At 39.2% G+C, this 16,514-nt stretch overlaps 2 protein-coding genes across 3 annotated transcripts; both read right to left on the bottom strand.

The window, feature by feature from the left end:
- Positions 1 to 2,697: 2,697 nt before the first annotated feature.
- RB195_012195 (uncharacterized protein) lies at positions 2,698 to 6,780 on the bottom strand (the record flags this gene model as incomplete). Of its 2 annotated transcripts, XM_064193942.1 has the most annotated exons (10): positions 2,698 to 2,794; positions 2,917 to 3,002; positions 3,094 to 3,204; positions 3,324 to 3,473; positions 4,009 to 4,087; positions 4,144 to 4,225; positions 4,295 to 4,396; positions 6,393 to 6,477; positions 6,562 to 6,668; positions 6,747 to 6,780. In XM_064193942.1, the coding sequence occupies 10 exons, from the start codon at positions 6,778 to 6,780 to the stop codon at positions 2,698 to 2,700; spliced, it is 933 nt and encodes a 310-aa protein (XP_064051525.1). The 2 variants fall into 2 exon arrangements, with proteins under 2 accessions (XP_064051525.1, XP_013308073.2); XM_013452619.2 differs by lacking the exons at positions 4,144 to 4,225; positions 4,295 to 4,396; positions 6,393 to 6,477; positions 6,562 to 6,668; positions 6,747 to 6,780 and having other exon boundaries at positions 4,009 to 4,095.
- Positions 6,781 to 10,155: 3,375 nt separating this feature from the next.
- RB195_012194 (uncharacterized protein) lies at positions 10,156 to 16,132 on the bottom strand (the record flags this gene model as incomplete). Its single annotated transcript, XM_064193941.1, has 10 exons — positions 10,156 to 10,317; positions 11,461 to 11,574; positions 12,020 to 12,156; positions 12,228 to 12,403; positions 12,478 to 12,624; positions 13,119 to 13,198; positions 13,775 to 13,904; positions 13,974 to 14,038; positions 15,782 to 15,884; positions 16,053 to 16,132. 10 exons carry the CDS (start codon positions 16,130 to 16,132, stop codon positions 10,156 to 10,158), a joined length of 1,194 nt encoding a protein of 397 aa, XP_064051524.1.
- Positions 16,133 to 16,514: the final 382 nt, after the last annotated feature.

The following is a 16,514-nucleotide window of genomic DNA, read 5'->3' as shown; positions in this document are numbered from 1 at the left end:
CGTTTGTTCACCCCCCGAGGGGGAATGGACAAGTTTTTATGCGTCCGGTTTTCTCGTCCTGCGGTCGCGTATAATCCGCTGATCACACTTAGTGGCGAGTTACAAATTCTGTTTGCATTTTGCACTACGTTCCGGTCGTGTGTTGCTTTTCATTTCGAATGTTTGCTGAATAGAGTGAATGGTTTCGTTGTCAGAGGGGATTTTAGGGGGGAAAAACAACCGTTTAGGCAATTTTTATGTTTCTGTAACACTTTTCGCGTCCCTTTTCCTTTCCATATGCGATTTATCGATTGCAGTTCCAGAGATTTCTCAGGAAACTTTCGAAAATATTTTTTGTTCTATTCAATTCTTATTTGGACGGCTGGGTCCCATACTTTACATGTACCTTAAAAATAAATTTTTGCATCGCCATGTTCTTATTTCAGGATAAGGATCAGATAGTAAAGGCTCCCCTGGTTACGTATCCCTTTCCAGAAATTACGGACCCAAGAATTTACGGACTTAAGCCTAAGAAAAAAATGATGATGTGGTGATTTGGCATATTCCAAGAGATCATATATGATATTTTGTAAGGATTGTATAACATATGAAGACATACAGTAAATAAAGTAGATAGGGAAGACATATATAGGGTTAAAATACATTTACTTTTATCTTATTAAATCTATTCTTAAAATATTTGATAGCTTCTCTGTTGCCATTTCACTACGCTCAGCTCCATCACTCAAATACGTGTCGCCAAGCGTCGAATACCTTCAACGTTATTCAGAAAAATCGGAAAAACTCGGAAAGATTCGGAAAAATCTCGAACTCAACCATTAACAGCTTTCAAAGAAGAGTTGGACCTGGAGGCAAAGAGGTCTATTCCATTCGGTCTATGCTATATACCTCATTGTTGATGATGGATGATGGATCCAGCGATGGTCACATCTCGAACGGTATCGTTTGCTCCGCGGCGCCGCTTCGATCGCATCCGTTTAAAGGCAACATACCACGAAATTGACAATGCCACGGTCTCCGGAGGACAAAATACAGCTTGGGTGGTAGATTTTTAGAATAAACATCGCCGTGCTCAATTCTCCCTGATTGTAATAGAAAAAGATGTGGAAAACGGTCTCAGTTCCTACGCAAGAGACGCGCCATGTCCACAAGCGAGTGGTCAATGCGAGTTTCCTCAGCAGTAGAACCAGTGAACAGGTTGCTGAAGAAAATGAAACATGTACAAGGGTGGGGCGTTCCAACGTATCCCATGGAAGCAGAGGCAATTCCCACTAAGTTTTTCAGGATGATTAGAATTAGGAGATAGAGAGGGAATGAATAAATCCACGATCATAGTCGTAACCCACATCCTAAGCTCTATATTTCCTCCCATCGATCACAGTATCGTCAATTTCGTTATATGTTGCCTTTAATAAACCGAACCAGATTATTTTCACGTTGTTTTGAGTGAGTTGGCAAAATCGACATCTACATAGTTGATCAAGTACAGAAAAGTCTCTAGCGTATCACTTCGCAACGGAATCCGCCAATTCGTTTTACGGGGAATTCGGAATCGCTGGGGTTTTTGGAGCTCGTGTTCGCCTACACAATGACCTACGAGGGCCAGTCCATGATCAAATTAGCGTTTTTATCCTCCCAGAGAAGTCTGGTTCAAATTTATCAACTTCAGGAGCACGAAGAAGTTTGTTGGCGCTAAGGTGGCTTCGAACCATCGATCTTGGAGCCACAATGGACTTCTTACCTCTTTAAAGGCATCACCTCACGAATCTAGGGTGGTGCAGGTTTCAGGTGAATTAGGCCTATACGGAGTCGTAGATTATGGAGAGAGGTGAGTCCGTCCATTTCTTCTTAATTGCCGTAGAAAAACGGCCCGCAAAGTACGGCTTCAAGCGTTCCGGCGCGCTATTTCCTACAACGAGTTCGACTGAACTGCGCCAGGCTTGCGCACGTGCCGCATCTTCCGAGCCATTTTTTACGACAGTTAGGAAGAGAAAAGAACAGACAGACTCACCCTCCTCTCCATAATCTATGACCCCGTATGGGCATAACCCACCTGAAATCCCACCACCCCAGATTCGTGGAGTGATGCCTTTAAGGAGATTCACCTGAAATCATTCGTTGTCCTCCAGCACAGATTCGGATCTTGTTTGCTGCGAAATTTTTGTACAGCTTTTTCGTAACGTGGACGGATAAAAATTTAAATTGAAGCTAATCGTGGTAGCCTTTGAACTATAGGCAGCGATGTCCGACTGGTTAAGAAGATTAACTGGAAATCAATTCGGCTTCGCAAGCGCAGGTTCGAATCCTGTTCGCTGCGAACAGTTTCTAGCACATTCCTAGTGTTCTTTGATAGGAGATGAACAGAAATATGGGAATTCTTAGGTATTATGATGAGTATTGAAGCACAAACAGCCATATCCGAATGATTCGCACCACCCACATACACAAAAATTCCAATGATTTTATTTCATATCTGTTTTTCCATCGCAAATACAAAGTGAAAAACATGACATTTTCTGGAAAATTCCCCGAAAGACTCCGGAATCGAGTTATTATGTTTGGCAGTTTATCGTAACGAACATTTGACGATTTCTGACTACATGAAACCTTATAATAAGGAAAACATTCTCAGCCTCATCCCATCAGATTATCGTTCAAATCAATCAATCAATCAATCAGTCAATCAAAAACGCTGATCTAGTACGGACAAAGTCCGACTAGAGGATTACAACTGGCCGGACATCCAGAGCACACGGCGCCAACATTGTAGACGTGTTCCCCAACATCATTCCCTCTGAAAATTAATTATTACGTTAGCTAATTATTACCCCAAAATTAATTACTATATTATCTGTTGGAATTATTGATTACAATTATTTTTCTAACGATGAGAATTATCACTGAGAAAAATCTTACCCTGGTCCATACATGCAGGAGACGAAGTAGAATTTTGGACATCTTTGAACTGCACACCCTACACGTTTATTGTTCCACCAAGCCATCTACATTACTTCACTTTATAATACATCATCATTTGATAGTTTTAGTTAATTGAATGTGTCGTGAAAAATTAGTGTCCCAAAAAGGTCCCACCTTTGTGAATTTGGTGACAATATTAGTTGGTCGATGCCGTACTTCGGAGCTGAAAAGCATATCTGTACGAATTCCGTTCGCAGCAAGTTGGTTCCACCATGTGGTCATTGCCTGAAAAGCACTTTTTTCTTTCCTGGAAGGAAGGTGAATAGACAAACAAACAGACAAACAAACAGACGAACAAACAGACAAACGTGCAGACAGACGAACAGGCGGACGAGTTCACTCACATTCTGTGCAGCTCCAGCATCATCAGTGGCTAGAGTATTTAAAATATGGATATTCTCCTTGTAACCGGGTCTTGACTCCGGCGGCGAGAGTTTCCCATCACAACTTCGTACATGTGATTGTGCGTACGATTCTGCCCAACAGTCGTATTTCTATAGCAGTAATTTATTTACTTGTTTGTTTGTTTTTTTTTGTTTTAAAATAAATAACAGACTTATTTATTTTGATCAACAGCATTAAAATTACACGCGTAATTACGGAATAGAGAGCAAATAGATCAATGACTATAGTCATTGTAGTGACTGGGACCTATTTGCCTCACCTGCACTTATGTTCACTCGAACGACCGCAACGCACGTCCATACGTAGGATTATATATCGAAAAAGAAGTTGAAAAATGTGTAGAAGTGAACGAACATGAACATCTACTTCTATACATTTTTCTTCCGTAGTATAATCCAGGAATACAAACTTAGAAAAAAAAATTGCACTGCATTGCATGAATCACCAGAAAACACTGCTTGCGTAGCAGAGGAGGCGAGCATGCGTTGCGGTCCAAAAGACGAACATAAGTGTTACCGCCTATGCATCCTCCCTACGTAATCTATCCTAAGAATGCGAACTCGAAGAAAAAATTCTTTTTTTCAGTTGTTTTCAGGATTTTTCTTAACTTTTCACTGTACCCACCATTTCATGCATGAGCGATGCTGGGGGAGCAATACCCCAATTCCCATTCACTTCCGTTTGTCCTCGAGCAATTCTTCCTCTAAACATTCACGAATAATTCATTCTACTATGAATATAGTAATTATTCTTGAATACCTGACATTGTTGTGATAACTGAGAAAAACTGTTCTTAAGAAGTTACTCATTGTTGGATTAGGACAACTTGGTGTTACTGGTTCTGGAATTATCCATGGGATATCTGATCCAGTGCATACTCGATATATAAAAAGACGAATCAGGAACGTACGCGGCGCCGCTGCAGTCGTAGTCGTCGGGATTCTGGTTGTTGTGGTTGTGGTGCCAGCCGCTGTAGTTGTGGTGGCGACAGTAGTGGTCGTGGTTTGAGCATCTGAATATAAGTTCGAAAAATAATTTGCGAAAAATTGCTAGGAATAAAAAGAGCATGAAGAATGTCTCACTATAATTTATTCTTACCTACACCGCCAGCGAGGATGAGAAGGAACGAAATTATCTGGAATTAAATCTCTTTTTTTTCTTAATTATGTTTTTATAGAGTCATCAATATAGGAGAGCGTCTAAAAGTCAGCACTCTGAGAATTTCTACCCACTGAGTTCCACTCCAAGGAAAATATGGATTTGAATTGGGTAACGTAGTTTGCAATTATCACCTACAAATTCGCGATATACAGGCATTAGATGCACTTGAGGGATCAATTTACACAACGACACAATCCTCCGTACGCATAGGATTGATGAAATGGGAACACGTGCTGGTCCATAATGAGAAAAATCATCTGTTTTCGCAACGAAATAACTCTTTACACTTGTACATGCGATGACATCCATCGTGTATGCTTTCATTCCACCACTCGAGCGGGTGTTAAAAGTTGTATCGTCGCAAAAAATGGAAACTGCTTCTAATCCATCCATACTAGTATGATTTATACTGGGAACGTTTACGTTTTTGCTATAATATTTGCAACACTTATCGGTAGGCACCTAACAGTGAAGGGACCTTAGCATCGAACATTTCGTCGGACGCTGTCTTTAAGCAACTATCTGACTCCAAAACTCACCAAACGCATATTGTTCGACGGAAAAAAAGAATTGATTTACAGCACAGGATGAAAAATCTCCAAAAAGTCCACACTTTTATATGCGCACTTCGTCCTTCCGCAGAGGTTATTTTTGAATATGCATATGACCTTATTGATATTGTAAAATAGTGAATATCTCTTTGTTATTGTTACTGAGCTGTTGTTTTTGTTGAATTTGAATAAAATTGTTATTGAATTGTGATGTAAGGAGGAAATAAGATCACTTGGATGTTTATCAGTGCTTGTCAACGTATAGGACCTTATGATTATGTCGGCACAAATCTATGGGACGGTGACAGTTGCTCTCATAAAAGTTATGGACAAGGCAGCTTATTTAACTACTATTTTTTTCACCACCTCATGTTAATAAAACCTATTAAATTTCTACTACTTTTTCTTTATACTATATAAAAAAGAATCTTCTTAGAATTCATGGATAACTATTTATTCATCAGAGGCTATCCTTACACAGATATTTAATACAAGCAAAGAATCCTCTAATTACTAATTTGCTTAAGGAATCCGTCAGCTTTCTTAATTACTGGAAGTTTAGTGGGAGTGGGAACGTTTTAGTAAATAATCAAGTAACCAGACCCAACTCTGTAAACGAAAAAAGTATTGCCTCGTTGACCTGAAGATAAAGCCAGTTTTAAATGTTGAACCACGTGTCATCGACTTTTGGAGAAAAAGTAAAAGAAATGTGCTGAATTTTCAGGCTGCTATGCATAGTCATTGAAGATTTTGTGAACCATAAAATAGTTTTCAGATTTGTCCACAAAGAAGAGATGTTCTAAATCAAACATTCCATCTCTCAATGAAGCAGCCCATAACCAGAAAGGTCAATTCCCTTAAGGGAGCATGGAATCTTTGGCAACAACCATTCGTTTCGTCTGAACTGGCGAACACTAGCGAGTGAACTCGAACGGTCCCCCCTGTCTAGGCTTCTGCGATATCTCTGTGTGTCTTTTGCTGCAGTGCAGGAAACACGCACGAGAGATCGGCCCGTCATCACCATCAAAAAGTACACCATATACTGCGGCGATGCTGATGAGAACAAAGTAGGTGGCTGAGCGATAGCTGTGAGAAACGATTACAACAACCTAGTCCACTCGAATGGAAATGATAGAGGTGTCTATGCCAGCCAATCCCATTATTCACCTGCTCTTCGTCATCTTTAGTGGAATTCGTTTGAAAAAGTTCAAATCAACAGAACATAGTTACCCCCACAATGATGAGGATTTTAGCATACTGACTTAGTTGACTTAATCGGTGAGCTAATATTATCACCTGAGATGGTTGCCCGTGCCTTCGTAGGGGCGTGTCTTCTTTGAGCACAGCTCTGCCCACTTTCTCGATACAGCAAGAGCTCACACTAAACACATTCTCTCGTCACTATTCCATATCCTACGAGACTTGACATCTCGTGTGAACTGCTTATCGACACCGAGTGACTCACGTCGACAATGTCCGTCAGTCCAGCGTAATGGAGCAGAGAGTTTATAACCACAGATTCCACGCCTTCTCCAGGCATTTGACCCATTTTTGCAGAGTATTGGACGGATCCTAGACGACAGCACCTTTTCGTAACATGTAGATAGAGTTCACAGATATAACTGTGCAAATTGCATAGCTCTTACGTACCCAGGATGTATACGCAAGTGCCTGATGATTGCATTTTGTACAAACAGGGCCAGGAGGTATAGTTGGGTCAGAGCGATGTGTAGATTGCGTAAGCGATTGCGTTCGAAGCGGTGCGGTGGAACATAGCGATTAGGGATCAAGATGGGATCCTTGCTAGCATGAGACATTGCTGCTGTTCGAGGTGACCTCACCTCGATCTCAACCGCTAGCTCCACAGTGCTGCATCGTACGCAGCCGCTAACGCAACTGTACCGAGCTTCACTTCGATTCGACCCGATTGTAACAACCGGGCTCGTAGGCTCGTATATGGGGTCCTGTCAGTATGATAATGGATTTATTAGACAAGAATGAATGATCATATGATCATATGAGTTGGACACTTCACTTCGGCTCTTCTCTTTTCAGTGGTGCGAGATGATTAGATTTCATTCTAGCGCAAGTGGCAACGATTCCGTGATCACCGGGTTCTCTTACAACCATGCAAGGACGAATGTCTCTCGATAACGTTGGAACTCGCACCATATCGTTCTTCTGATTCAAATCATGCATTCGAATCCTTGGCCCTTGTGATCGATCAGTCAGCGGTCCATGCTGGACGTATCCGATCCAAGGTGAGCATTCAGTGTAGTCGCTAAGTTGGTGATTGAAAAAGTAGGCATGGAGCTTATCTGTTTACTTGTGAAGAGGTTCGATCGTTTAATTTGTGAACTGAATCGCCCATTTTAGGCTCTTAAGAAGGCGATTTTGCCGAAACGTTAGCCAATAAGATCATTTAACAACCTCGTGTACAGCACAATAAAAATCAATACAACATCTTACTATGTCGAAGTTCATTGAAAGTCAAAATCTTTTTATTCTTTTACTGCCGTCCACCCATAATCAAATATGAGAGATCCGTTTTAAGTTTGATCTAAGCTGATGTAAATGATCTGCATTGGTGGAATTGTTGCAATTCAAATAGGCTACGGCAATCCGCTATGCGGATTATTTAAATATGTATGAATCTTTCATTGTTTGTTATACTGCACGATTGAAAATGAAAAACTAAAAAGTAGTACGATAGTGCGGCCATATTTTAAAGGTATCAAAATATTTCTTCCATCTATATGACCGAATCGAACTGAAGGACTAGTTCACTTACCGTACACAACAGAATTTCAAATCGAATCTGTAGAACATCGAAAGTCGTTTTATAAAAGAATCGCTCGAGAATAACAGAATCGAATTTTGTTTTTAGAAAGCTTAAAAAAATCGGCATTCTTGAATAAGTTCGGAAGAATGATAATTTTTACAAGCTTCTGATTAGGGCGTCTGACATCTTGAACACAATCGTCTCTTAAGAAGTAGGGCGATATCTTGTCACTGCCCTGCTTTCCACACTCTACATTTTTTCTGTTGGCTCTTCGCCGTTCGCTGCGGTAAGGCAGCCAAGAGATGAACCTGACCGATGAAAGTCGCACCCGCTTGCAATTGCAAGCCTAGTCCAACAGTTTTCGGGCAACGGCGGCTGATCAACCTATTCCACACTGTAACTGCGGGATGGTTGGCATCTCACTGGAATCACTGTGTGTGCGCCCACCCATTCACTTCAATTCAGAATCGTTGGAGGTTTAGCCGTTTGAGGTTTAGTAGGTTTAGCGTGTCTAGCCTATACAATGACTTGCGAAGACTAGTCGATTAATCAGTGTTTTTATCCTCCCATACAGGTCTGGTACCATTTTATCAACCCCGTGAGAATGAAAAGCTTGGTTGGCACCAGCGCGATTTCGAACCATCGATCGATCGTGCATTCACGGCGGAACCTCTTACTGACTACGCTACTCTCGTCTGCAATGTTCTAGTAATAATTACAACAACACTTTCCTTGACCTAGTGTTGATCGTAGGGTTAACATTCGACTGAAAACAATTGGACCATGTTAAAATTGCGAATGGTCGTGACCTGCACTTTCGAGGAGCTTAAGGGGTGAACAGCAAAATGTGGGCACCTGGTAAGTAAGCTTAGCACTTAGTTATTTTCATCTCTAGAAAATTAGGGCATACCTCTTGAAAATGTGTGGCCTCTATTGATTATAGCCATGATACTTGTTATCGATTCTGTGCATTTTGGTCTGTTAACTGTATGCCTAATGGGTCTATTTATATTTTATCTATAATTTTTCCCGAAGTTTAGTCTTTTTTTCTTTAGGTTGATGAGATTAATGCAGGACTAATTTTTAACTTTATCCTCATTAAATATACTTTAGCAATAATTTTTTCCGAACGTTGTTTCATTTCATATCTGTGCAAAGCTTATTTTATGTATCTTATCTGCATGTGATTGAATTTTGATGCAAATCAATGCGGCTGTACTTGTCACAAATTTTACAGATAGCAATGTAGATGTGGACACAGCCACAGGTTTTAGTTCTTTAGTCTTTTTTTCAATTTTTTTTATAGAAATGGGAAAATGTGGAAATAGCGACCTTTACAAATCTACTTTTACTTCAATTCAAATATGACTGTAGTGCAGCTGAAACGAAAATATCATGTTCGAAGAAATGATCGCAGAGGCGCTGATCTGCCCATAAAGTTGATTCCAGAAATTTCCGTACTGTTGACTTCTACTTTCGAAAATGAGAATAGATGTTTCCTTCTTCTCTTATCTTCCACGGTGAATTGAAGAGTTTGATGACAACAAATGCGTATGAACTTCCAGATGTAAGGAAGTATCGCAACTTTTTCGGGGTGTCTACTGAAGTTAAGTAATCCACGAATTCCACGAATACGATGAAAAAAAGTCGTCGTCTTGAAGTGTCAGCGGTACTGCTTCTGTAAAAGCGGCTTAAACCACAATGTTCTTAGCTTTGAGGATAAATTCCTCTATTTCTAGCAATTGTCGTGAAATCTGGTCATTTTTTCAATTGAAATAGGATGGAGGAAAACAAAAAAAAACAAAAAAAAAAACAAAAAAAAAGTAGAAAGGAAGTTTTGTAAGCTCGAAAAACATATGAATGTATCAAAATGCAGAAGCAAGGAACAGTTCGAACACCTGAAACAGAGATATATTTTTCAATCTCCGAGTCCTCTCTTCTTGAAACCTCGGGATTTCAAAGTGTATTTATGTTGTCTTGTGGTTCCGATGAGAGGTTTTTGATAAAATATTATTTGTCACCTGTTTATTTTTTTTTTGTTTTTGTTTTTCTTTGTTTATTCCCGACAACCTCGCTCTTATGAAGGGCTGAAAAATAGCTGTGGAGGTTTTCCGATGCTATCAAACTCCTCCTCCTTTTCGCTCCATCCTCGCCATCACTTCGATCACTTCGATATCCACTTCTAGCCATGTATACACTACAGAACGGGTCCAAAACGGAAAAAAGAAAACTGACTGTACAATAGTAATATATTTATTGAATAATATGAAAAAAGAATTAAACTAATGTAATAGCGTATTCGAGTTTAGTAGTGAAATATGTGCCACGATTTGCGAACACCAACGAATATTCACCACCGGGCAAATTCGGCAGCACACCTTCTTCGGCAAGTTTTGCGGTGACTAATCGCAGACGTGGATACACAAGATGACGTTCATCCTAGAAACAAAAACACCATTGCATTTGAAGTCGACTTTGAACGTTTTTAAAAAGTTCAATGAAAAAATCCATGAATTTCACAGCTTACCCGCGAATTTTCCGCAAAATCATGCAAAATATTCAACGTTAACATTAATCGTTCGTTAAAGGGATCACCCCACGAATCTGAGGTGGTACGGATTTCAGGTGGAGTATTCGTATACGGGATCGTAGATTAGGGAGAGTGGGGGGGGGGGATTCCGTCCATTTCTCTCTAATTACCGTAAAAACCGGCCCGGAGGATACGGCTTCGAGCGTTCCCGAGCGCTATTTTCTACAACGAATTCGATTGGGGCGCACCAGCCGCTTTTTTATGCCAATTAGCAAGAAATGGAGGGAATTACCCACCTCTCCATAATCTACGATCCTGTATACGAATACTGCACCTGAAATTCGTACCACTTCAGATTCGTGTGGTGATGCCTTTAAATTCAATTTAATACATTAAATATCGGTCAACAGCAAAACTGTTCTTTCTTATGAGAAACGATTGAGATTGTTTTAAAACTATTGAGGTGAGAGACCTTTCAACCACTTGAAATCGCCTCTAACGTTCAGTGTTTTTCCTCTGCTGGTTGAATTTGAAAATTTCCATTTGATTAATTTCAACCTTTAGATCGAATTACGCTTTAAAAAGCGTTCTATTTGTCCTTAGCATCAATGAACAGTAAGATTCAGATAGTAGTAAGCGAAGATTGTCAAAAAAAAAGACTTGAAAAAACAGTTGGTGCAGATTCTAAACAAATTTGGGTTAGGGTCCCATATTGAAATGATCTCCATGAAAGCCGTGGTGATCAATTCTCGTGCACGGTGCAATCGTAGATGAAACGAGATTATTATTATCATTATTGATTTGTTATTATTATTATTATTAATACTATTTATTGTTGCTTATTGGCAATAATATTATTATCCAAAATCATGTAGGTTCGAACTTCCTTGATTCTAAACCCGTTACAGAGAGTGATAACCATCTTAGGTCCCGTTTCATATTTATAACGGACATAATATTACTACTATCATTACTATTATGTTAAATTATGCTATGTTCTATTTTTTTTATTTTGTTCTATTTTTTTTTAGCATATTCACAATAAGAATCACCTTGTCTTTGTAAATGAAAAACTCTATTTCGCCACTCGTGGTGAAATCCCACAGTAGGCTTTTCCCATCCGGTACAATAATGGGAAGTGTGAAAAATTCGCCAGGTGATATGTCCTGAAATATCAGAATTTGGAGTTACGTCCGTGAATTTTGACGTAAAAGAAGAGAAGACCACTGGGATCGAATGTGAACCACGCCCACTCCGTTTCAATAAGTTATTGCTAAATTAGTGTTTAAAAATCTCGAAATTTTTTATATTACTACCCATTAATTGTTGATTATTATAATTACTAATCGTAACTAATCAATAAACTATACTAATAAATTGTACACTTTTAACTTTAAATTCCAGGGTCCCATCGGGAGTACCGCAGGTCTTATAGACCTATCGATCAAAACGAACACGCCTATTTGAAAATCTCCGACATTATAACCTCAGAATAGCGAATTCTAGATGAAAACTGCACTATATTAGAATTATTCACATCCTATGCTGGAGCTGTTCATCGATAAAAATCTGTTAAAAAAATCAATAAAAATCCATGAAATGCAGACATACCTTCTTAGCAGGTTTTGGCCGTTGAACCCCTCGTAATTCGTAGTGTTGGTAGGGCTGGTAGTGATCAGCTGAGGTGATTTTCCTCCGAATACTCACACCTGACTCATCCCCAGGCAACTCCTTGTTCACATAATCACCTGAAAAAACGGTAAAATTGAGTTCCAGGGGAAATTTCCAGGCACTTTTTCTGCTGATCATTCGATCTCACCTCCATATTCCATAGGAATAAGGTGTTTGTGGATATATTTCGGCATCTCTTTATCGCCAACGATCACCATTTTTCGTAGATTCTCCTCTGTAAGGAATAGACGAGCAATTTTCCACAATAGACTAACAAGTCGAGGTGGATTAACGAGGTAGATCACTTGTACCACTTCCGGATACCTGCAAGCAGACGATGTAGATAAATTGTACGAGCACCAGGGAGCAACGAATCCACAAGGGTCCAGAAATCTCACCAATCCTGCCAGAGATCAGAACGTAGCTGCCAAAGTTTCATGTAACCGCTCATCGGATTCACATAGTCGGTAATGTTAACGGTGGCAAGATCAAAGATCACAATAAATTGAACTGGTCCACGATCTTTCGGTTGTTTACGTTCGCGTCTAAATTGTCGGTTGAATTCGAATGCAAATAGTTATGTAAGGTCAATGAAACGACGAAAAAATATATTATCCATTATTATTTATTGTTTATTATTTATTATTTATTATTATTTTATAATTTGTTACATTAATTATTTATTATATTATCAAAGAGTGGTTATGAAAAAATTAAAAGCATTCATGAATGAATGCGAGTACGAATTCGAATGAATTAGTGAATGAATGAATTATTACCTCGAGAATTTTTTGAGAAACTTTCGCTAATGAAGTAAGATTCTTGTAAAATATATCTCAACCTTTATATAGTTGATTTATAGTTTACAAAAATAACTTCACATCTTCTGAATATTAAAAAAATTTAAAAATGCGGTTATTACTCCTCTGTCAATTTGACGAATTCAAGGATTTCGTTAACTGTCCCTGACTAAATTATTATGGTGACAGCCATCTGGCTAAAAAGATAATTTTAATAAGAAAAAAAAACATAGACCTACTCCAGAATAAGTTGTAGAAGAACCTCTGAGTATCCAAAACAATGTATCAGGTAGTCGCTGGTTTTGAAGGTCTTGATAAACTGTAATTGATTGTAATTTTTGATTATTTAATCGATTAAAGAATTGATTACAGTTAATTGATTGATTGCTAATTAGATGTGGAATTATAATTTGCAAAGAAATACGAGCCAATGGATTTTATCCGTTAGTAACTCCGTTCTACTTTACTGCGATATATGAGTAGCAATTTCACATCGAAATCTATTCGGGCACACTTGACAGCTACCGTTGAAAGCAACGACTACGGTAATTTGTGGATCTTAGAGGACCAAGGGATATAAAGTGCACAATATTGATTGGTCCCTATGGAGATCCACCTACGCTTTCGACATTAAACTCATTTGAGATTTATGAACCCGGGTGCAGGGTCACAATGACTTGCGGTGGAAAGCCAATGTATCCAATAAGTGTTTTGATCCTCCTGGACAAGTCTGAGATCAATTTATAGACCCCAGAGGTATAAAAGCGTTGGTTGACGCTAAGGCGGTTTCGAACCATCGTGCAGTCGTGGCCGAACCTCTTACCGACTCCGCTATACCTGACCCTCCCCCAGCATTTTAACTTGTGGAATTTCAAAAGCTGCCGGCCAAGCTTACCTCTCTTGGTTGGGCCCATGCTCGTTCCACAAACATGAAAGCGTTATGCTCATCGGACCATACGGAATCACCGAGCCGCGAAGAGGCGATAAATGGCAGGAATGGCTTGATAGAAGGCATTTCGAAGTATCTGGTAGCATCGAGTTTTTAAAAAAAAATACAGGAATTATTCGAATTTTACGAAGGGGCGAACACTTACTTCTCCGGTAGATCACGACCCAGGAAACCAGCAGCGTTTCGCGAATAAACATATTGCGAAAAGTTCTGAAATTCAGGAATAATTACTGATAATCTTCAGATGTTGTGCAAAATCCACCGAAAAGGGGGCGTGCCCTTTGCTCCGATCTCATTGGTCAATTCATCTAATTAGAGAAGTTTGGTCAAGCAACAGAGAGACGCCAAAATTTTAACCTTACACCTTCAGTCTAATTGTTCGAGATAAAACAGATGCACTTCTATTGATGAGCAGCAAAAGGAGGTCACTTCCGAAAAACCGGGGATTTCCATGGTCTTTCTATGGTCTATAATGTTTGTAATTTTTTCCACAAACAATTTATTGTCATTGATAGGAAATTTTTGCTCTAATCAAACGCATAATAGCTTTGCGAGGGTAAAAAATTATTTTAAACTACTGCCACGATTCTCTTAAGGGTAACTCTTTTTACACAAGTACGATTTATTCGTGTATTATTGGTGCATTTCAAAAAATGACCATAAATCCTCTCAAAATAGAAAAAGGTGGGCAATATAGGCTAGAAATAGTCCCGAAAGCGATTTCTACTTATGTAAGATCAAGCAAAACAGGATCCAACAGATTTCAAGGGGGAATTGGGAAAACATGTTGCAAAATATCACCAAAAACTTTTTATTTCCTAAATATGGATGTTAAACATATTTTTTGCTCTAGATATTAAAAAATATATCGTCTAAATGGTTGCTCTGACTGCTGATAAACATTTGGAGCCGCTCTTGAAACTTTCCCATCACACACTCCAGCTCCTGTCGGTGAAAATTTTTTCGGAATTTTTTCTTGAATGGACTCCTTAAGCTGGTCGAAGCAGCGAGGACGATGAGATAGAAAAAAATCATTGGGCTTGAGGGACGCCCCCACTAAAAAAAGTCACAGGGACTTTATTCAGGCGAGCAGAGTGGCTCTGGAGAAGAATATCTTAAAGAGAAGTGATTTTTCGGGGTTTTTCAGGTTGCTCTCACATTTCTGAGTCGTCCGGATGGTTTTCTCTTCACGGCTGCGCTTTCGGTACACCTTTAATCTTTGACCGTTTTCCGTACATACAGTACAAAACAGTACATTCGTTTTCCGTTCCGGAACAATTTCATTCATGACGAAACAGAAACGTATACGAAACAGAAACCTGCCGAATCGCAGCTACAGACAGATTCGGCTTTTTTTTCTGGAAAAAGCTTCCCCTACGATGCTTAGATGCTCACCCATCACCTCACGGGCGGCATGGTAACGACTGAAAATTTCACTATGTTCCGCACCTATGAGAACGGGCCTCATCCCTTTATCTGCTTTGTAGACCCCAGAGTAATTTTTTTTTTGAAATTTAAAGAAATTATTCTTGCTGCAGTGTAATTTCATTTTGTGCCCTATCTAATGGGGCGGATTGCACCCCTCAACCTTTCGTGCGTTGCGCGAAAAATTTGTTTTGTGGAGGTCTTGTCATCTACTGTGACCATCTCGTGGATTTCCAAGTTAACCCCAACTATTCCGACGATTACGAGCGATTGCTCCAAACTATCTGAAAGTAGTTGAAGACCTTGGGAACAATTTGGTCAACGTCGGTTAGAGAACCTTGCAAAGTAACCAGAAGGTTGTTTCAGAATCCACTTGATTGTTTCGTTATTCTCTGGATCAAATTACTGCAATCCGTAATAATTTAAGAAAAAAGAAATTTGTAGGTGCAGAGTACGTACGAACATTCATGCTTTTGAATCGGATCATTTTGAATTTTTCTCCAAAAAAGTACGCTAAAAAAATCATACCGTGCAAATTTTTTCGATATCACCACGATACCCGCGAATCCATCGCGCCAAATTCAAATCAGTGTCAAGATCTTCGGGGATTTTCTTCATGCACTCATTAAGTCTGAAACTCATACGCATAATTTAGTCATATGACTAATTTTCAAAATTGGTTAATTCGAAAAAAAAAACTAAAAAATAAATATAATAACGATTAATAAAATAAATAACAACTAAATATAACAAAAATGATAAGGAATTAATGTGAAAAATTCTCAAAATCCGCGCAAACCTTGCTCTAAGCGCATCGATCTGCTCCTTTTCGGTTGCAGAGATAGGCTCGGCTGCCCGCGTTGTCGAATGCACTGTCATTCTGAAAATAAAATGGATTTTTTGATCTACATATCCGTGAATAATTTTACCGTGTATGGCGAACGAATGATAGAAATAGGAGAAGACGAGTAGAAAAAGAGAAAAACGAAAAAACAACAACAATACTCTCCTTCTCTTTATCTCTCTCTCTCTCTCTCTCTCTCTCTCTCTCTTTCTCCTCTTTTCCTCTTTCCTTTCTTTGTTGGTGGTGTTTCAACCACCACCGGAAGATCTCCAAGTCCTCTCTTCTTGAAACTTCGACATTTGTAGGTGTGATTATGTTTTCTTGTTATGCCAACGAGTTTCAGTTGAAAGTTCTTTACGTTTCGACAAACTCGTCTTTTTCAAAGGCCTGAAAATGGTTCGAGGTCTTCGATACCAT

This window comes from Necator americanus, chromosome III (genome assembly GCF_031761385.1).
Source record: "Necator americanus strain Aroian chromosome III, whole genome shotgun sequence".
Taxonomy (NCBI): Eukaryota; Metazoa; Nematoda; class Chromadorea; order Rhabditida; family Ancylostomatidae; genus Necator; species Necator americanus.
The sequence above is the reverse complement of the archived record's forward strand: the minus strand, read 5'-3'. Positions and strand labels throughout refer to the sequence as shown.